General features: G+C 37.0%; 2 protein-coding genes across 2 annotated transcripts; both read left to right on the top strand.

The window, feature by feature from the left end:
• Window positions 1–14,602: 14,602 nt before the first annotated feature.
• On the top strand, window positions 14,603–17,743 carry LOC110798413 (wall-associated receptor kinase-like 20). The gene is made up of 3 exons (XM_022003583.2): window positions 14,603–15,596; window positions 16,340–16,399; window positions 16,486–17,743. The coding sequence occupies exons 1-3, from the start codon at window positions 14,747–14,749 to the stop codon at window positions 17,571–17,573; spliced, it is 1,998 nt and encodes a 665-aa protein (XP_021859275.2). The 5' UTR covers window positions 14,603–14,746; the 3' UTR covers window positions 17,574–17,743.
• Window positions 17,744–18,991: 1,248 nt separating this feature from the next.
• Window positions 18,992–21,493, top strand: LOC110798410 (wall-associated receptor kinase-like 20). Its single transcript, XM_022003581.2, has 3 exons — window positions 18,992–19,805; window positions 20,270–20,332; window positions 20,427–21,493. The coding sequence occupies exons 1-3, from the start codon at window positions 19,022–19,024 to the stop codon at window positions 21,491–21,493; spliced, it is 1,914 nt and encodes a 637-aa protein (XP_021859273.2). The 5' UTR covers window positions 18,992–19,021.
• Window positions 21,494–23,041: the final 1,548 nt, after the last annotated feature.

Raw genomic sequence — 23,041 nt, 5'->3', positions numbered from 1 at the left:
AATCTCTGAAGTTCCAACAACATAAACCCTAAAAAATAGATAATAAATTGAACGATGATGGATGAGACTTACAGATCCAAGATCGGCACGAAATGATTTCACGGATCCCTCCACGAATTCATCCCAACAACTAAGATAAAACTTTAATTATACTTCTGCAAAATAAAAATAAAAAATTATAGCGCAGAAACCCTAAGCTAAGATTAGTAAAATTGAAATGGGGAGAAATTGGAGAAAAGAACAATTTAGTTACACCCACGAAATGCTTAATTTGACAAAAATAGTGTGAGAAGGTACAAATCTACTCATTTATGGAGATCCGAAAAGATATATGAACAGAATTAGGAAGAAGAGGAGAGAGATTACTACATACCGTCTTTGATGAAGCTTGCCTCTCAACCTTCGATTGATAAACCAGATTTGAGACATGGAAATGTTGGAATTTTTGCTTCGAGACGTCTCCTTCTTCGCAGCGGTTCGTGCCATGTTATTCGCAGATCGAGCTTGATTTTTCAGATAATTAAAATGGAAAAACAGGGGTAGGATGGTTAGAGACTTAGAGGAGATTGTATGAGAGAATATGAGAGAGAAAGGGTATAGGAGCAGCCGAGCAGGTAGGTCAACATTCAACAATACTGCTCGTACCAAAAATAAAAAAATTAATAAAAGTAATAATTAAATTTCAGAAACCTTGCGTCGCACAATAAACCACTGGCGCACGTGTCTTTCTAATGCTGGAAGAGTTCACTGCGTCGCTGATTAATAAAATTGCGACCCAAATTACAATACCTCCGCGTCGCAGTTTTGTAAATCAGCGACGGAAATGACTTATAATCACTTTTTTTAAAGATAAACAGCCATTTGCGTCATTAGAACTAAAAGTGCGACGCAAATTACAAGTTTTCAGGATAAAATTTAACAATTGCGTCACATCATTATATGTGCGACGCAAATATGGCGATGCAAATTAACATTTTTCCACTAGTGCGGGTTCGCGACAGGAAATCCCGTCATTAATCAACGATTATTGGCCTTTAGCGACGGGACATATGAAGTAATAATACATATTACTACTCCCTATGTTCTATATTGTTCTTCATGTTTACTATTCAAATGGTCAAAGTTTAAAAACTTTGACCGTAATTAATAGTATGATTAAGAGTATAAATGTTAACTTGTGGGATATCATCGGATACGTTTCAATATAAATTTTCTAACTATCAATTTTTTATAATTTTTACTAATACAAAATTAAAATTATTAACGGTCAAAGTAGTGCATTGGAGACCGCGCATAATGGAAAAGTGAGGAACATTATGGAACGGGGGAGTAGTTAGTTACAAAATAATAATAAAAAATGTTAATTAATAACTAAATAACTATATAATAAATAATAATAATTTGTAATTGATTACTAAATAATTATAATAAATGATAAATATTAATATTAATAATAATAATTCATAATTAATAACTAATAACTAAATAATTATTAACTAATAATACGTAATTCATTAATAAAAATCATAATGAATTATAAATAATAAATTATATTAATTAATAATAAATAATTAGTTATAAATAATAATAATAATAATAATAATAATATTAATAATAAGTAATATAATGATATAAATATAATGATAAGTAATATAATAATATAAATAATAATATAAGTAAGAATAATATTATTATTATTATTATTATTATTATTATTATTATTATTATTATTATAAGCTTAACAAGCTACAAAGATCAAGTGAACTACAAGAAGTTGGAGGGTAGCCGAGATACAATCTGGGCCCCCACTCCTCTAGCTATGGCGAACCCGATCCTGCTGAAAATGTGGGCAGCTGCCCGCGCCCCAATGTCTTGAGCCCTGGAGTACGTCTGGACCCGCTTCAGCAAAGAAACAGCCCCTTTCTCTAATTCCCCAAAAGAAGAGAAGGAAAAAGGAAAGAAACCGTAACCCAAAGCCCTACAACGTGCCGCATACTTATCCACCTTCCGCTGCGCTGCAACCGCCACAACCCGACCCGGAACGAAGTCTGACAACCCCGATTGCGTCATAGGGGAAGACCCAGTCAAGTCAACACACACATCTAGACCGCCATCCCATGAATAAAGCAATATATCTGCAGGACGAAGAGCTCCATCACCCTCACTAGTCAGCCCAACATCAACCTCCTTGCGAGCAGAAATCCCCGACCGATAGCAAATATCCAAAAGGGTATCACGAACAACATTATGTCGATGTTTGATACCCACAATCCCAGCACAAGACACGGCATGATCCCCATAAATGTCCCCATCAAAAACCCGAGAGCAAGCAGAACACGGCGTCGAATCAGAGAACAACGGAATACCCAACCGATAGCAAAGAACCGAACGATAAGTCTTACCGTTCATAGTCTGGCCTAAACCTGAGATGGGGACTGCCCGCAACCAAGCTGAGGAGTGATCCCCCTGCTGCGATTTCCATAAGGCAACATGACGTGAAGATAAGGAGTAGGCGGATACCGCATCAGCAGTAACCTTCGTGAAATATATGTCTGCCAATTTCTTCATGAGTGTGGGGGCAGCGATCTCACTAGGGCTACTCATAAGGTCGGTATCCACGATCCTATTGAAAAGACCAAGAGCATCATCAAAGGCCGATCCCCGACCATCAACACCTGAAAGACGAAGAAGCGAATCCTGCAAACCAGAAGACTGCAAACGGGATGCAAGAAAAGCATAATGCCGAACATCACCAGCTGAATAAACACCCAATCCTCCATAAGAATAAGGTAAGGTGGCAAGACGCCATTGCCAGTCACCGAACCCAGGCCCCGAAGCAGTCACGATACGCTCTAAAGAAGCCCGAAGAGCCACGTCAAAGGATAATTGGGCTGCTTCGAAAAGATGAGGCGGACAAGTGCGCATAGCAAAGTAGAGTTTAGAGACTCCAGTACACGCACGAAGAAGCAACAACTCACACTGGGGATCATTGAGCTTAGCTACAGCATCCATCAACACAACAGTCTTCGACACACGCTGCGAAACCAACTCCTTACAAAAAGAGGAATCCGTACTGACTGGACCACCAAGCAACTTAACACCAAGCGCAGGACGAGCAATATCTGAAGGAAAGACACCCTCTAGATGACTGCGCGGGTCCTCCGAAGGCCAGAAAACCTCTGTCTTCTCAACATTAACATGGAGACCTAAATGAGGACCCTCCTCCAAAATCAACTCCAAGACCTCTCCAACCACCAAAGTGTCACCAACAATAGTGCCATCGTCCAAGTACCAAGCCTGAAGAGATAGATCAAAAGAGTCTTTAATTCGACACACCAGAGGATGTAGAACCAGAGAGAAAAGCAAAGGGCCGAGAGGATCCCCTTGCTGCACACCTTGACAAGACCACAAGGTATGCTCCCCATAATACAACCGCGCTGGAGAAGAGTAGCAGAATTCAACCCAACGCGAAAGAGCAGGACAATGTAGCCTAACCTCACGCAACAAAGCCGATCGATCAACTAAATTGAACGCATTCCGAAAATCCACCAATAACATAGAGAGGCCAACATCAGCCCCACGAGCCTCAGCCAAGCGATTGACAGCATGGAGAATAGCCTCACCACCTGCTGGAACCCCAACTCCAAACTGAAGCCCTCCGAAGTAGTTTCCTAAACACAGACCAATCAAAGCAGCCCCGACCTTAGAAACAAGGCGCCTCCAAATAGTGCCCACAGCAATAGGCCGAATACCACCACCAGGCTTAACAAGTGGCGTAAGAGGAGCACTAGCAATATATCCCCCAAGCTCACCAGGACACTTGCCAGCAAGAAAGAGATTAACTACCTGAGTAATAGCATCCACCAACTCATCAGAAACAGCTACAGCAGCACCACCCAAGCAATCCAAAAGGTGTTGAGCACGCAAGCCATCTCTACCGCACGAAGTACCCCGCGGAAAGCCCCTAATCTGCTCCAACACAACAACGGAGGTAGCAGTCAGGTGATGATCAACAGGGATATCCGGTAAGGTAGGGACCGGAAAGGAAGGGTGTTTTGCTTGCAAATCTGCCAGAGTAGCATCACTGTAAGGGGCAAGACCTGAGGACGAAAGAATTCTAACCGCAGCAGTGTAGTGACCGTCAGAAATCTTTCTCTTGCATTGCTTAATATTACGCTCCGCCAAATCATGGTCTTCGTCAACATCCAATGGAGACACGCTGGCCAATGTGTCGATAACAAGTTGCTCAGAACCACCAGGCTCACCCCAAGAACGAATAGCAGAGGTGATACTCTCTTCTTGTCGTCGCCGCCTAACACCAGAGGAACACTCACGATTACTTCGCGGAGAAAAAGTCGAGAGCACACAAAGAGGCAACACGAGCAACTGAACCCAACAAGCGATGTCATCTGGTCTGCAAATCACCTTATCAAGCGCCCCTTTTAGAACTCGCGAAAAACCCAAACGACATTTGGGAGGGATGGATTTCACAGAACGCAACCGCTTAGACAATAAAGTGTCTAGAAGAGCAACATCAAAAGAAAAAATGATGTTCTCGAGGCGCATCAGAAGAAGACAGCTCGGCAGTAGGAGCTTGAGGCTTTTGAATACCGTAGAGAATAAAACGAATAATACCATCCCCAGAATTAGGTGGGTCTACAAATACAGTACTAGAACCACTGCCATGTCGACACCTAGTACGATGAGTATGTGTCTTGAAACAATCTCCACACAGCCAAATTCCCATACGACGAAAGGTCACCTCAGCCGTAGAAAAAACCTGCGGATTGGTAGTAAGGGAATGACGGGTTACATCCCGCACACCAGAGCAACAATGACGATCCCGTAAGTGAGTGATCAGAGAACTCCTTACCATACCACGCCCACCTCCATCCTGGCACCCGCTAAGACCCACAAAAGGGCAATGAAATTTCTCCACGAACGCTGCCATATGAAGGCACTTCAACCGCACTGAACCTGAAACCTCCACCAAGAAACGCAACCTCACAACGCACCAACCACACAATGCCAACAAACACAACGCGTCACTAAAATAACACTGAAACAATACACCCTCTGACCTCAACAATATCAACACACTACCACGCTGAAACGAACATCAACAATCACAATGCCTTGAACACTGTCGCAACAATCACACCAAACACCAACGGAACTGCAGCAACAAACACACCGACAATCACACCAACACTGCAGCAATAATCACTCCGAAAACCTGATCCGTGAGAAGCAGCAATATTCAATTCCAAATACCATTGAAATAACAATGATCAACTCGCAATACCAAATCGCAAAACCAATACCAAATCGCAAAACCAATACCAAACGCAAAACCAAACAATACCGCCAATAATTGTGCAGCAACGAACCAACGAATATGACACCAACACAATGCCAACACCAAACGAACCACCACCGACGAACCACCGAAACCACCGTTACCTTGACGAAGCACCGCGACCAACAAACAGAACCACTGCAGACCAACAGAACCACGACCAACAGAACCACCGTGCCCAACAAACAAACAGAACCGAGCTTCAAAAACGCTGAACGAGAATAGAAAATGCCGCCTAAACCTCCGCCTGAAAACCACCGCCTAAACTTGAGCCTGACAAACCGCCACCGAGAACCCTTCACCGTGCCACCGAACATCGGAATATCCACCGGAAAAAGACGTGGAACGTGCAACCGAGCTCCAAAAACGCTGCACGAGATTAGAAAATGCCGCCTAAACCTCCGCCTGAAAACCACCGCCTAAACTTGAGCCTACAAACCGCCGCCGAGAACCCTTCACCGTGCCTCCGAACGCCGGAATATCCACCGGAAAAAGACGTGGAACGTGCCCTAAATGGCCATAACCGACCTGCCCTAATCGCCTCTTTTGAGAGTATTATTATTATTATTATTATTATTATTATTATTATTATTATTATTAATATTATTATTATTATTATTAAGTTAAATTGAACTGAATTAAACTGAACTGAACTGAACTGAATGCTCCTGAACTGAACTGAACTGAACTGAACTGAACTGAACTAAACTAAACTGCCAAATAAATCCTGAAACTGAAATTAAGCCAAAAAGAATAGGGCTTTAGGCGTTCAGAAATTTCGGACAAATATTTTGAGTGGTCGACATATCAACTATTGATATTAAGGTGGTCGGTATTTTATGTTAGTTAAAATCGGGGATTCTTAATTGAAGTGACCGGCTAAGTCGGAATAGGGGTAAAATCAAAGACACTCTAGTGACTCTGCTTGCTTGATTGTCGTCAAAAGAATTGGAGGGGAAAAACATAAAATGTGTTTTTAAAAGTCTTGTACTCACGTGTTGAAAATATAATGGTCAATATTTGAAGTTGTGGTTAAAGATCGGAATCCGATTTAGAACATTGTTGATGGTGGTTTTTTTTTTTTGCACTTCGGGGAAAATAAGGGAGAAAATGGAAAATTTAGGGCTTAATGATGGGGAAAATTTTGCTCTTGGAGTGGGGAAAAATGAAAATCCCCATGGTATGGGGATTTTTGCTTTTGGATGGGGAATTTTCAGTCAATCATGACGTGCCATGTGGCATGCCATGAAAGTCTTTGTAACAATTGTTTTTCAAATGCCATTTTTTTTTATATTTCTGATTCATAAAAAAATAAAATAAAATTACTATCGGAATTTTAAGATCTACAAATGGACATCCATATTGATATAATGTAACCAAAAAAAATTCTCGTCTAATTTGATTATTTACAACTATAATTACCAAAAACTTAATTACTCATCTTCTAATTTTCTGTTTTTTATTTTATTATTTTTATTACTCCCTCCGCCTCTTTTTGTTCTTTACGTTTTCCTTGTTGGGTGTTTCAAAATGTTCTTTACATTTCCTTTTATACTACTACATAAATAGCTTAATATTCTATCAAAATATATGTCCAATAATTATTTTAACCAATTAAATTCAATGAGTCATTTAATATCTCACACTTTTTCATTGGGACATTAAATCTTTCTTATATTCTCAATATCAGAATTTTGATAAAAGTGAAAATATTATAAATAAACGCAATTTGTCTTGTTTAAATAAAAAAAATAGAGGAATCTCAACGCACATTAATTAATGGTTAAAACGCGTGAAAAATATTAAATGTAAAGAACAAAAAGAGACGGAGGGAGTATTATTGTTGTTGTTGTAGTGTAGTGTGTAAAGGGAGAGGGGTGGAGTGATTTTATTTTGCTCATGGATAAGAGGTGGGCGGGGAAATATAAAATCCCAATGGGAAAAAAAGAAAATGATGAGTGAGAAAGTGGGTAGAGAGAGAGGGATGGAGATTTTTTTTGCACATGGTTAACAATGGTCTTATGATCGCAGTCAAAAACCTAAAAGTGATAAGGAAAAAATAGTCTTACTTGGCTTGGCTCCCTGTTTTTTTCTTCAATAAAAGATCATCTATAAGGGTTCCTTTCTCACAAATATGGTACTCCCTCCGTTCCTAAATAAGTGTCACTTTTGGGCCTCGACACGGTGCTTAAGAAAATTGTAAAGTGTGTAAGAGTTAATGATTGAGAATTTTTTTTTTTTTGGAAAGGATAAAGTAGATAATTGTTTAATTGAATAAAGTACAAATAAAAGTGTATGTTGGAATTGAAAAGTAGAAAAGTGTAGAATGTATAAGTAAAAGTAATTATGATTTATAGAAAAGTGGGAAAAGTGTATGAAAAAGTGTGATAAGTGTATGGAAAAGTGGGAAAAGTACATGTTCAAAAATAGAAATGTGACCACTTATAAGGGAACGCCAAAAATAAAAAAGTGACACGTATTTAGAAACGGAGGGAGTAACATAAAAAATCCATTCTAACAAATCAACACGTTAGTGAATAGTGGCTTTGTATCTAAGGGTTACTTGTTGGGCTCCGTATCATGTCTAGTGAGATTACTTGTTGGTCTTCCCAATAATAATATGTAATCACCCTATAATGGATTAATAGATGGCCTTATCCGCTGAATCATTGTTGCATACCAAACTACGGCCCAATAATATAGGGTATGCGACTGTGCGAGCGACCCGATTCATTGGTTGGATCTGCCATATAATAATCCATACTATATATGATGTATATGTTGAGCTTGTTGTTTATCTCATTTGGTATGTGTTTCTCTTTTTAATTTCTATCTCTCTTTTTTGTGTCTCATTTTATCAACTCATGTATATAATATACACTCAAATATTATTAAAGTAGTTTTTGCTTAGGGCAATAAAAAAAAGGGTGAATTATGAAACTTAGTAATTTGTATTCTCTATTATATACAACCAACTTTTTTCTAATGATCTTATGTGATTCCGATGTATAATAAAGTTATTATAAAGTCGATCTTTAAATATTGGGTTACTTTTCAATTAGTTTTGAGGTAACACTTAACCTGTGTGTTTATTAGCTTTGAACATTAGCAAATATTATTATTAAAAAAATAGGAAATGGGCGTAGGCAACCATGTGAGAAGGAGAGTTCGTCCACTTATAAACCTAAGGAGATTACACATTACAACCAATTGGCAAAAATTAATGGGACTAACTCCTCAAGTCTATAATTGTTATTTTCTCCCATCTTTCTCCAATGTACAACTCACATGCATGTAACATTGAGCTTCAACACTCTCGCAGTCACGCTCATATACGAGTGCCCTTAGAAAGTATAATTAAAATTCTCATTGGGAATGAACATCTAATAAAGGCCCAACAAATATATGCTCTAATACTAGTTAAACTTTTAGGAATCGTTCAATGGAATTGATTGAAAACTTTTAGGAATCGTTCAATGGACCTGACCCAATGACCTGTTTTGACAGCTCTAGCGTCACACTATCAAGTTGATGGTGTGGTTGGTCACACGGGAGACGCATTGTTTTTTTAAGGTAACAAAATACAAATTTTAGTTAATAAACAATTTTTTCGGAATTTTTAGCGGTAAAATATTCCTAAGTTTTAATTACTTTAGTAATTTTCTCTCTGATTTTAAGTAGGAAGAAATGAAGAATTAACGGTGACGAAGGGAGTATGTGCTGAGCACTTCATATTTATCCATGGGATCAACCGGCTTTTCAGCAGAACGAGCTCAGCTGTATGTGGCCTTTGAGTAGATAATAAAATACTCAATAAATCATTTCAGATTTTGATTGGTGGAAACAATGAATCAGCCTTCTAATGATATCGACCTTGAAACTGCCGATAATGATGTTCAATTAGAAAAATGAAGGCTGAATAAAATTCCTTTTGTTTTTTAATAAGTAAAAAGGGTGTAATCAGCTTATTGTCTTTATCAAAGATGAAAGTTCATTTAAAAAAACTACTCCTATTTCAATCAAATTTAAACATCATTAAGGCCAGCCCACCAACAATTCTACACTTCATAATTTTTTATCATTTTCTTAAAAAAATTTATTGTCTTGACGTGTTTCTGATTAATTGGTACAGTAGTTGTTTAAATTTATTTGCAACTCGTTTTATGTTATGTGATATGAGAACGTAACATTTGTTGGGATCTGAAAGAGCTTTATTGTGTTATGACTTCTACGATCTAACTCAATCCATTATATCTAGATTACAACAATTTGTGTTACCCTCGAGAGATATTTTAATTTGATGGTGAAGATCTCATCGCTCTTCCTCGGTTCCAATTTATTTATCATGAACCCGTTAACGTGGATCGGGTTGACTTAGTAGGCATTCCAACTATTTATATTACCCACCTAATTTATCTATTTTAGTATGTAGCACAAATGATGAGCTTAACCGAAAACCTTGCACCGCAAATGGTTTGACATTTTAGAAGCACTATAACAAAAAGCAACCAATTAACCACCAAACCATTTACAATATTGCACTCAAACCTTATGCTAATTAAAATATTATGAAATGAATTTCACGGTGAGATTAAATGGGTATTTTTTTTAGTAGGTAAGAAAAATGATCGTATTCTGCTTAAACCAACACTTATCTCAGATTAGGCAGTTTAATATATTAAAATTATTTCCAAACATATTGCAACTGATAGAGACTCGCCTTATAACCTTTAAGTCACAAGGTGAATTCCCCAACAATTTGGATTAGATTAACTAAATAGATAAATGTCTTTAGTTAAGATAGAGCTTTCACCCTAGTTCGTTTGGATTTGCGTTGAAGTCTACTCTTTTTATCTTTAGAATATACTTCAACTTATTATCTAAGTGTCATAACGTGCGGAGGTGGATTATTGACCCACTACGCCACGTCATTATGTCCTATTTGTGTATTTCCTCCTCTAATCCTCCTTTTATATAAGTTTCAACAACCCTAAGTTTGTCACCCAAAAAAATTGTAGTTTACAAAGATCAAAATGGAAGGGCTAATCCCTTATCTCTACAAAGCAATCATACAACACAAAGAAGGTCAACAACAACAAGGTGCAAATGAGCCATGGTTTTATGGGTCGTCGTCGTCGTCGTCTTCGCCTTCGGCTGCTTACACAAGGCTTCCAAGCGGGGATTCAGGTCGGTTCCAACCTGTTTCCGATATCAACATATCATCAACTACGCCTTCACAAGTTATAATATCATCATCGACTGAGATGACGTGTTCGCCTCCTACTCAGTGTTTGACTTCTCGGCATGGGATTAATGTTCATGATCTTCAACCAATCTTGATGCATTAATTTCATATATACGTATATCTAGTATTTAACAGGAATGGGAGTATGAAGAAGCCAAATATGCAGTCATACCCTTTATTTCCTTTCATATAATATGTGTTTTATGAATATATATGTAGTATAGGTACGAATATATGGCCACAAGGGGTTGTATGTACCATATATATATACTTCATTTGTTTCTTAATGGTTTTTATTTCTATCCTTTGGATAGATCTTCCTAATTGTAAATTAATTATATGTGTTTAGTTTGATGCATGCTGGAAATGAAACGTTTGATGGATTTTATTACATACGTAGTACCAAGTTATGCGTTGAATTTTGATAGTTATGATCACTGCTACAAAAATGGGCTAAGGAATCATAGATATTCAATTCCTAACATGTATGAAGTACGGAGTAGTATACCGGTTAAAACAACTATTCGTATCCAATTTTCTAAGGAATAGAAATCAGATATGTTTCATTAATTTTGTTTTAAGAAATTGAAATTGAAATGTGTAATGTGTTGATCAAGGACGATAAAGGCAACTTAAAGACTAAAAGTTTATTTAGGTCTGTAAGATTGATGTATGACTAGCTAGTAGTCCGATTTACTAAAAGAAATTAGCATTAGGTATAACTGTCTTAATTATGTTATTGATTTTTGCTATTTTATTACGAAGTGTTTCGGACATTAGAAATTCTACAAGTTGAATATTTCAAGGTTTTTATATTCACATTCAATTACGTTGCCTAATTGCCAACACTAGTCTATAGGAGAAGTCTCAGACCAGTGGTTTTATTGCAAACATCATAAACGGCATTTTGCCGACAAAAACGGAATCTAATAATCTATCTATAGATAGAAAATTTGATGGTAATAAATTAAGGTTTACACGTTTGTACCAAAAAAAAAAAAAAAAAAAATTAACATTTTGATTATATAAATAAGTCAATTTTTACCCACCTACAACAGGTGGGTAGCTGTTTAAACCCCAATGCTCTGAGGACTCAAAAAAAAAAAAATCAATTTTTATATCCAATCAATTTTTAACAAGTTACTTTTTTTATTTTAACCGATTATAAGAGGTAGGATGATGACGTGTCAGGTAATTACCGGTTATTTATTTTATATCATTTATTCTAATTTTTTTTAATTTTAAAAATAAGCTTTATGGGCTTGTTTTTCAGGAAGATTTTGTTTGACACATTTTTAAGCAACTTTTGACACGTTTTTCATGATGACTATGTAATATGCCTTTTGAGACGGACAATAAATCATGGCTAAAAGGTGTATGAAAAATATGCCTAAAAATGTGTTAAAATGATTACTCAAAAATCATATTGAGTGAATTACCTTAAAAAAATTTAAAACACATTAACAGTGACATGCTGACCGAAATTAGAACAAGTCACCGGTCATTTGACTTGTTTAATATAGGGTATAAAGTTAACTTATTAAGGTATAATCAAAAGATAGACTTACTTTTCACGGACAGTCTAAGAGTTGACTTATTCCCATCAATTCTTCATAATCTATAAAAACTACATGGTCAAAAAGTCACGCTGCCAGATGTCGCCTTTTTTCTTTTTCAAACATGTCATGGCATCACATAAGCGAATATGCAACGGTGTACATGTCCATTCACTTTTTTTAATGTGTCTAACAAGACATGTGAACCCCTAACTTCTACACAATGTTAATGTTAATTATTTATGTCCAACCTTTAATATATTGCATTTCAAAGCTACTACCTCCGTTTCAAAAAGATCTTTACAGTTACTATTTGCACGGACTCCAATGCAATATTTAACTACTAATATATCCAATTTCGTATGTGAAAAAATTATAAAAATTTGATATTCTGAAAATACATCCCGAGACCAATCTAACAAGATTTTACATGTAACATTTTGATGTATATAATGGTGAGAATTTACGGTCAAAGTTTTTATACTTTGGACACATTTTCCAAAGCGTAAAGAATTTTCTGAAACGGAGATAGTATAAAACAAAGTCTAAAATCAGTCTCTCAGGGAAAGATGGAAATTATTCTAAACAATGGGTAGTGTTATATTTTCATTTCATCATGATCTAAAATTTTCATATTTAAATAATTATGTTTGTTTCTAATGAATTAATATCATATTACCTGTAATGAGCCAATGACCAATGACCCTAGGTATCGCCCGCGCTAATAACTAGTTTAAGTCTTAAAAATATATTAGATATTTGGATTAACCAGTTGAGGAAAAGTATACTCCCTATATTTTAGGAATATTGGCCTCAATGATACCAACTATAATCGCGGTTCCTCTCCCTTTTGTATCTTCCTAAAACCCTCGCCATCATTAGTGATTTTAAAGAGGCTTCCTTCATGGTTTTTCCAGTTAAAAGCCCCAATTTTTGTTCTTTTGTGTTTTTCTTTTTGTTTGCTTTTTTAGGATTATAAATGCTTCCTTCTTCGGCGAGAAATTTTCTCCCTAAAAAGACAAGATTGTTCTTCTCCTCTTTACGAGGGAGGCATTTTTTTATTGTTTTTAATTTCTAATGGCCAAGGTCACAACTAGATGTGGTGGATTATTGTGTTCCTTGATTTAGAATTATGCGGGATCGCAAAATTTATCAACTTTGCAAATAATATAAGATGAATTAGATATAAACCACCCTCCCGACTTACGAACAATCGTTAGATCGTCCATCTGGAAATGTGGTATATTCCAGCAACATGTCAAGAGATGTCCCACAGAGAAAAATCTACTCAACGATCGTGGGTGGTTTTGGGCGGTGGCAGCAACAACTCGCCGGGAAATATGGGGGCGGAGATTGGTTCACAAGATGCTGAGGGTGGTCAGGAGGGGTGGTGCGGCATTGATGGTGCAGCAGGGAGGAATGAAAGAGGGGGGAAGGGGAATGCGACCGCGGGGATCTGAGGAGAGAAGAATAAGGGGCGTTGGGTTGGGTTTTTCACCGGAGATGGTGGTGAAGGTGAGTTCGTTGGTGGTAGAGGAGACGACAGCCTCAGGAGATGGAGGTGGTGGCTGGCAGTAGGGGTGGTGGCGGTTGACAGTGGTGGTTGTTTTCGGTTTGTTAACTGATTTGTTGATGAATTTTGAGACAGATCATGGCTATTTGTTGTATCAAGTAGAGTGAAGAAGAAGGAGAAATCCTTGGGGATCAAGCAATGAATGTTGACTGATTTTAAGGGAAGAGAGGAATGAAGGAATTTCTTCTTACTCATACGTGAAGAACAAGGAAAGGGGAGGAAGATGACAATTTTGCTCTTAGGGGCATTTTGGTCATTTTACATATTTAGGCAAAATTTCTGAAATTTGTTGCTATAATTAGGAATTGAGAGAAATAGAAATTAAAAACCAAGTTTTAAAAATAATTCTTTACAAAATATCATTAACATAAATAAATTTTCGATTTTATCGTTTAAAATATATCGTAAAAATGTTTAAAATAACGAAATTTTAATTATTTCTAAATATTTATAAATGAAAGTAAGTTAATAAATATTTTTAATTTTAATAAATCAAATATTAAAAACTCGGGGTATTACATATCGTGAGCCTATAGCACAACACAGAGCGGAATTGACGATGGTTCATCCTCTGCCCCAAGCCATCAATAGGGATGGTGAACAAATAATCTTGTGCATGCGGAGCACGATACAACTAAGAACAACAACCTGCCTTGGGCTTAGCATGTACCTAGCAACGAGGTTTTTCTCAATGACACCAAAGTAGCACCTTGTCAGAGTTTTAATCTGTTCCAATAAGTTCATATCAAATCAGTTAAGTTGTTATTGTTATTATTTATTAAGTTCCAATCAGTTTAAATAAGTTCAGTTCAAATAAGTTGAATAGAACCCACCATAAACATGATCCATGTGAAGGGGAGAGATGAACGTACTTTGGCCCATAAAACATAAAGAAAATGGTATGCGCATTGCTCTTGTGGCTCACTGGCAAAGAAACAAAATAAATAAAAATGGTGCGTTCTTTCAACTACCAAGTAAACTAATCAGATTTACCACTTGGCTTACAAATTGCAATGACTATGCACACTACCCTTGGGCACCAGTTTCGTGATGCAGCTCCAATCCACATGATGCAAAACAATTCTTCCATCCAACTCTTGCTGCTCAATCTAGCACTGCTTCTCCCCATCACCAGCTCAGCCGCTATTGCAACCCTCGGCTGCCCCAACTGCGGTAAGATGCATGTGCCTTTCCCACTCAGTACATCACCCAACTGCGGTCATCCATCGTACAAGGTCCGGTGCACCAAAGGTACATTATGGTTGGATACCTTGAACAGTTCAGCCTACATTATAACTTCCATAGCTCCACAGATTCAGCAACTTATTATCAGTCCTCCAAGCTTCAATGGAAGTACCTGCATCAGCTCTGATTTTCATGCTGGAGGACTATGGCTCGACGAAAAGCTCCCTTTTAACATCAGCAGCGATAACACTGTTCTGAAACTGAACTGTAAACCTCTTGCTTTTATTTCAGCCATGAACTGTTCATCTACCAGTATCTGTTTCAGGTATATGAAAGAAAAGCAAGATGTAGCAGCAAGATGTAAGGATACCCGTATATGTTGCTCTTTTACAGGTGGGGGGTCTCAAAATGATCATAACATAAAGTTAACATCAGAGAAATGTGCTGTATACACAAGCTTCGTGGGTTTGCCATTGGATACTCTGCTGCCAGTAAGTAAATGGACACAGCCTGGAATAGCAATTCAGTGGGTGCTGCCTCCGGAACCAGTCTGCTCGTCTAATTTGGACTGCAAGAAGTTGCCAAAGTCGTCGTGTTTGCCTGATGTTGCAACTAGACAGAAGAGGTGTCTGTGCAATACACGGTATCAATGGGATCCCATTGATGGAATGTGTTCTAGTAAGTTACCTCTTTATCTTTCCTCAACTTAATTTCTCAAAAATAGTTTTTTACTCCAACATTCGCGGTTAAACTCAGCTAAGCAAGGAAAGAACAAATTGTCAACATTTTCACAGACTTAATGATAAACAACTAAATTATAAAATCTGTTGTACTTTAACTTACTGAATAGCTAAATTAATTCCAAAACAATTAAGAAATCTGAAATTTCATTAATGGTCTTAGATCTAATAAAATGGTGTTTCATCTTTTTGTTTAATTAATTACATGTGCTGCTGCAACAGAAGCATCATATATGCTTTAATTAGGATATCATACTGCTCCCTTCTGCAGTCTCAGGCATGTAATACAAAATCTATTATATCAGCACACTAAGGCACTAAGCATTCCCTAGAAACATTGTGTCCAGTTTCTAACATTTACCAAATTTAACAATTCACATGTCCAATTCATGCTACTCTTAGTAGTCTGTAAAAACTTTTCCTTGGATTATTGTTCATGAAGATTCTCAAGTGTACATCTTGTTTCTGTAGCAGAAATTCCGTATCATTCTCAAAATTATTGTGAGAAACAGAAAAATCAGATTTTAAGTACACTTTGCACATCAGAGAGGCAGATTAATAGTTTCACCCATTTGTTGAGATATGATGTAACAGGGCATATAATTGTTAATATATTGATGAATAAGTAGCAGACATTTCTTAGACAAGATATCTAACAATAATACACTGTTGGTCCTGCAGAGCCGAAGTGTGTAACTAAGAAATGTCGCAGAGAAAGAAAACGAAAACAGATGATGAAAGGTATATGGAGTTTGCTTGTATATGTGCTAAATGATTGATAGATGTACAATATGAAGTTAAAAATTTCCCTTGGAATTATTTTTCAGGCTTATCATACACAGGAGGTACAATAGCAATTCTAGGATCCTTCATTGTCCTAGTATACATACAGCTTCAGAGAATCAAGCAAAAAGCACGGGATCAGTTAGTTAGAGAACGTAAACAGATCTTAAATGTAAACAATACAAGTGGGAGATCAGCTAAGCTGTTCTCAGCAAAGGAGATAAAAGTAGCAACGAGCAATTTCCTTGAAGAAAATCTCCTTGGTACCGGGGGATTTGGTGAGGTGTACAAGGGAAAGTTACATGATGGAATTCTAATAGCAGTAAAAAGGGCTAAATTTGGTAACACAAAAGGTGATGATCAAGTGCTTAATGAAGTAAGAATTCTATGCCAAGTGAACCACAGGAGTTTGGTTAGGCTACTTGGGTGTTGTGTTGAGCTTGAGGAGCCAGTTCTTGTATATGAATACATCTCCAACGGAACACTATATGATCGACTACATGGCTCTTCTTCTTCTTCTTCTTCAAGTGATAATATTGAATCACCCCTGAGTTGGAAACAAAGATTGGCAATGGCCCGTCAGTTAGCTGAAGGCCTTGCTTATCTCCATTTCTCTGCTGTTCCTCCTATTATACACCGAGATATCAAAACAAGTAACATCTTACTCGATGACAACCTTAATATCAAGATCTCAGATTTTGGCCTGTCAAGGATAGTGGATGTGGAGGCAACACATATGACTACTTGTGCTCAAGGGACATTGGGGTATCTTGATCCTCAGTATTATCGTGATATGCAACTGACAGACAAAAGCGATGTTTATAGCTTTGGTGTTGTTCTGCTAGAGCTACTTACAACACGGAAAGCTATTGATTTTACTAGAGAGGTTGAAGGTGTAAGCCTTTCTTCCTACATGAGGAAAATGGTAAATAAACACAAGTTGTTGGATGCTGTTGATCCCTTCCTTAAGAAAGGAGCTACTAAATTGGAGCTGGAAACTATGAAATTAATAGGAATTCTGGCGATTTCGTGTTTGGATGATCAGAGGCAAAATCGTCCTTCTATAAGAGATGTTACAGAGGAGATTGAGTACATGCTACACATCATTGACGAAAAGAGTCCTAAATCATAGAACACTTACAGCATATCTTAGCATCATGTTTGGCTAAAGCTAAACAAATTTGTTCAGTTTTCTAGAAATAATGCATATATTGGATCATATCTCAGTGGCATAAATAACAGAAATTCTTACTAATACTCTAACTTAGAGCTTCATCTAATTTCTGTATCGCGTTTTTTGGAAATAAATGAATTTTACTTGTGCTAGATGCTACATTTGCTTACTTTCACAGTAGATATATTTAAACAGTTCTGTTACATTTGCTGTTACATTAACAACAAATCAAGGAACTGCTGTCGGCATGCCACTTCTATTGTTGATTATCAACTGATCCCCGCGACAATGTTTCTGTTAATCATATCAGGAAATCTTGTTAATCACATGCACATTGCATTAATATTTGCAGCAGTCTTCAAATACAAGTACTTAAAGTATAATTAATGTGTTTTAAGAGAAATTTAAAAAAAAATTAACCAGCTTTGGATCTTGAAATCCCACATAACATGGTAATGGATTCCAATGTTACTAGAATAATAATCAAAATTTAAAGTGCCTGATATTAAGCTGAACCTCAAATACAGTGACAGATTATACAGCTGTGAGCTGCTCTTTCTCTACTTTCAAGACAGGTAGTAACATTACTCTGAATTCAAAATCATCAAAATATTTCCTAAATCCAAAATGAAACCATTAACATCAAAATTTTATATGGTGTCAGTAAGTCATCAGCTCTAAATAAAGTCGGCACTAACACACAGAAGATCTTTATTGCTTAAGGCTTAAGGTACATGCTTTTCTGAACTAATTAACTAAACTTATGTTGGGAACAAAAAATATGCTAGCTCTTACCCCTGCATCCTCAGGACATGGAACTTCAAACATGTGTTCCGGGATCCAATGATTTAGGAAAGAAAACAAATAAGTGAAGAAATGAATAACTTATAGCAGATGTCTCTGGGTAACAACTCTTTTGTAAACACGCACGACACATTGAAGGTTGAAGAATATTTTCTGTTACCAAGGCAAGTTCCAATCCTCGGACAATATATTATGCACTACTTCACAAGGATTTGTGCAATTAGCATTGGTTGAAACCTAGTTCCTTTGTTAGGTAATTTAATTATATTGTTAAATATCGCGATAAAAATAATAATGCTGATGCCTAGGAAGATGCACCCAATCTTCTGTCATTAGTGTTCCTAGGCAATAACTACTTTTTAATTATCAATCACTGGTAAAAATTATACTTCTAATCCTGGTTCATTGGAATGAGTTATATTCTTTGTTTGTTTTTCAAATAGGAAAAATTAAGATTTGTCATATCTGAAGTCCACTTGAGATAACACCATTCAAATTTCCTAAACACATACAAATCCCAGAACTTTGATAGACGTTGAGTCCATGACCATGGAAGAGGCAGTACAATTTTTTTTTAGCACCGGTCTAATACTGTAACAGAGATGACACACACGAAGCTGAAGTATAAGCTTCTGATACAGTTGCAACTTGTAGTAGTAGTTCTACTTTCTGTTACTCAAAAAGCAGTAGCTACACTTTGGTGTCCAGATTGTGGGAAAACCCCAGTACCTTATCCACTTAGCACTTCACAAAGCTGTGGTGACCAGTTGTATAAAGTGAGGTGCACTACAGGAAAGCTATGGCTCGACACTCTCAATGGATCATCATACATAATCACAACTATTTCCCCAAAGATCCAACAGCTAATGATCAGTTCACAAGAGTTCTACAGGAACAGTTGTACAAGAGCTGATTTACGATCTGGTGGAATCTGGCTGAATCAGACATTACCATTTAGCATTACTGACAGTAATACTATCTTGAAGTTCAACTGCAGCAAGTCTACTGTGAGGCTATCATCTATGGATTGTACTTCCAGCAGTCCGTGTTATAAATACATGAATAAAAGGTGTATTGGTTTACATTGTTGCTCATACACAACTGGGGGGTCAAAGACTGCATACCGCGTTGATATTGCAGAGGCTAGTTGTACTGCATATGAGAGCTTTGTTAAATTGAATCCGGCATTGCCTGTAAGAAAGTGGCCACAACCTGGGATTGAGATACAATGGGAAACACCTCAAGTACCTATCTGTACATTACCTTTAGATTGCCATGGTTTGGCAAATTCAACGTGTTTGCCTGATCGTGCTGTTGCAGGACAGAAGAAGAGATGCTTCTGCAATAAAGGATTTTACTGGGATCCGATCAATGGCACATGTCAGAGTAAGTAACCTTCAACATCTGCACAGAAACAAAAATCTACGTCTTCCATTTTCCTTTCTGTTTTAAAGGTATTTGGAACAGAATTTCATTGAAAGAAAACACCAGTTTTGCTGCGCAAGAAACCTTTCATTGGAGAATATTTTTGCTGCAGATGGATTATTTCTCCTAGAAAATGCTTGGTGTTGGTTTAGGCAACTCGATAAAACCATTGAATAGTATTGTTAAACCACTTGAGAACAAAATGATTTACTCAGAACATAAAAAAGAGTAATCAATCTCGATTAACATGCAGTCTTTCTGAACCTAAATCTTTGGCAACCTCTACTTGTTTTAAAAAAAAAAAAATACATGCATAATCTTTTTCTGTTCATCTGCAAATGTTTACAACTTACTTTCTGCACTCATAATTTTCTTTTAGTTACTTATCTGTGATAACTCAAAGGAGCTCCTAATTTCTATTGCAGTTCGGAAGTGTGAAGGAAAAAAGCGGTGTCCTCATCACATAAACCGTAAGAAACTATATCATGGTACATCCAAAAATCCGAACAACCACCACTTTCCTATCTGCACCACTTCCATTCTGCAACAAATTCATAATTCAGATAATGTTGTTGTTTTCAGGTTTAACATTCGCAGCATGTGGGACAGTAATCATCATCGTATTTTTGGTACTAGTTGACCAGCATAAGAAGCATATCAAAAGGGAAGCTCATCGAAAATTGGTGAAGCAACGAGAAGATGTATTAAATTCACACAACCATGGGAAAGCTGCTAAACTCTTCTCTGGAAAAGAAATGAAGAATGCAACAAAGAACTTCTCCAAGGAAAATCTTCTTGGTGTAGGTGGATTTGGTGAAGTCTTCAAAGGAAACCTTGATGATGGAACCTTAGCAGCAATCAAAAGGGCAAAACTAGGAAATACTCTGGGAATGGATCAAGTCCTAAATGAAGTCTGCATTCTATGCCAAGTAAATCATCGAAGCCTGGTTCGATTGCTTGGTTGTTGTCTTGATTTAGATCAACCAGTACTCGTGTATGAATATGTTCCTAATGGAACACTGTATGAACACCTACATGGGCGGTACTCTAATGAATGGGGGACTCTAACTTGGCAAAGGAGACTCTTGATAGCTAAACAAACTGCTGATGGTCTTGCTTATCTCCATTTCTCTGCTGTTCCACCCATTTTCCACCGGGATATCAAATCAAGTAACATATTACTTGATGAAAAGCTTAATGCAAAAGTTTCAGATTTCGGTCTGTCAAGGCTTGTTGACACTGATGCAACCCATATATCGACTTGTGCACAAGGAACGCTAGGATACCTTGATCCAGAATACTATCAGAACTACCAGTTAACTGATAGAAGTGATGTTTACAGCTTCGGGGTTGTTCTTTTAGAGCTTCTTACTTCCAAGAAGGCTATTGATTTTAACAGGGAAGATGATGTGAATCTAGCTGTTTATGTAACTAAGCTTGCGGATAGAGAGAAGTTGTTTGATGCTGTTGATGCAGGACTTACAACACAGGCAAGCAACCTAGAACTTGAAACCATGAAAGCACTCGGGCTTCTTGCAGTTGCATGTGTGGACGAACAAAGGAAGAATCGGCCTTCCATGAGAGAAGTAACAGAGGAACTTGAATACATTATTAGTATCATTGACAAAGAGACTAAGAGTCTTCTATAGCTTAATGCTTATTGTTCCTCCTTTGGTTTTGATTCTGGAAGTTTGTTGAATTAAGATAATAACATTTTATAGCACCTATCATGGCAAATAGTCAAATGATAATGTTAATTCATACTCTTTGGGTTTTTAAGGGGCGTTTGGTATGCACACTGGTAGACCTGTCAAACGGGTCAGTCGGGTCGGGTTGTAAAAAATTATTTTCGGGTTTGGATTAGATCGGGTCGGTCACTTTCGGGTTCGGGTTTACAAATGCTTGTCAAGACCCAGAACTTTCGGTTCGGGTCGACCCAACGGGTTGAGAGATTTTAAAACGCCCATTATATTTTCATTAATTTAGGTGATAAATATACAAAATATGGGCACAGATTAACAAATTTTCCTACACAAGTTTATATTTAGTCAAATTCAACAATAAATGGCGTATAATTCTAATTAAAATCATATTACACACAATAATAGTAAAAACAACGTGTTTATTATGCTTAAATTTTCTCATAATCTCATTTATTACTATAAATACAACAATTTTCAATCGGTCGGGTCCAAAACGGGTTCGGTCGGGTTTTGACCCATTACTTTTTGGGTTGCTCGGGTTCGGATCACAAAATCTTGTTCAGGACCCAGTATTTTCGGGTCGGGTTCGGGTCGGTTTTCGGGTCGGGTCGATTTTTGACAGGTCTACACACTGGTATAGGGTTGGAATCAAGAATGATATCTACGTGCTATGGGTTACCATGTGTTTGGTTCAGTTTATGTAACACCCCGACAATTCTCTCTTCTAAAACAACATTTTAATATAAAACGTAGAGAATTATCAAGGCATTATCGCCCGTGTGAAAACGTAACGGCTTATTCAGAATTTTGCAGCGGAAAACATAAAACTAACTTTAGGTTTATAAATAATCGATTACAAGTTTAATCCCAAAAACCAATCAACGGAAATAAGGAAATATAAATAGTACGACAAGTTTAAAGTCCCAATTAACAAACCCAAGTCAACTTAGCAAATCAAAACTAAATACAAGCTCTCTATTCCCGATCCCAATGATGCAACATCTTCAAACCTGCAGATGGACAATGCTTATTGATCCTTAGAGACTGCTCACCAAAGATTGGGTCATCACAGGATCAATAAGGCATAGCCATGATCAACATGCACAAGCAAAAGCACGTAATCAGCAAAGCTGAGTACTACATACTAAATCAATAATAATCCTAACATGATTCTATTAAACGAACAATCCTAACATGGTACTAAATAAAACATAAGCAAGGATAATCAAGATATATTGACTTGAAGACTATATTTGACTAAACTAGACCTTTGTATCATTAACATTATTTTAATTGGAAATAGTCAATGGACTGAGTTGTCTACTAGAAACTTCTTCTTCTTCACTAAGGAAGACGAGGTACGGGCGCGACTCCGTAAACCTCAATGACCCCAACTCCTGATTGTCCGTCACTTTAGACGTGCACAGTCTAAAGCTATTGCTACTCATTTTCACTTTACATGACTTAACTTTTAATACTTGGTTATGACTCACC

Source organism: Spinacia oleracea, chromosome 5, assembly GCF_020520425.1.
Source record: "Spinacia oleracea cultivar Varoflay chromosome 5, BTI_SOV_V1, whole genome shotgun sequence".
Lineage (NCBI taxonomy): Eukaryota > Viridiplantae > Streptophyta > Magnoliopsida > Caryophyllales > Amaranthaceae > Spinacia > Spinacia oleracea.
This window is presented reverse-complemented; position numbering and strand designations above follow the sequence as displayed.

What these genes read in the sequence shown, in the direction of transcription:
- LOC110798410 (XM_022003581.2), top strand. Translation starts at nt 19,022, where the DNA reads ATGACACACACGAAGCTGAAGTATAAGCTTCTGATACAGTTGCAACTT. An exon ending in GATCAATGGCACATGTCAGA is followed by an intron (nt 19,806 to 20,269) that starts GTAAGTAACCTT and finishes TTTCTATTGCAG; the next exon opens with TTCGGAAGTGTGAAGGAAAA. An exon ending in CCGTAAGAAACTATATCATG is followed by an intron (nt 20,333 to 20,426) that starts GTACATCCAAAA and finishes TGTTGTTTTCAG; the next exon opens with GTTTAACATTCGCAGCATGT.
- LOC110798413 (XM_022003583.2), top strand. Translation starts at nt 14,747, where the DNA reads ATGACTATGCACACTACCCTTGGGCACCAGTTTCGTGATGCAGCTCCA. An exon ending in CATTGATGGAATGTGTTCTA is followed by an intron (nt 15,597 to 16,339) that starts GTAAGTTACCTC and finishes TTGGTCCTGCAG; the next exon opens with AGCCGAAGTGTGTAACTAAG. An exon ending in ACGAAAACAGATGATGAAAG is followed by an intron (nt 16,400 to 16,485) that starts GTATATGGAGTT and finishes ATTATTTTTCAG; the next exon opens with GCTTATCATACACAGGAGGT.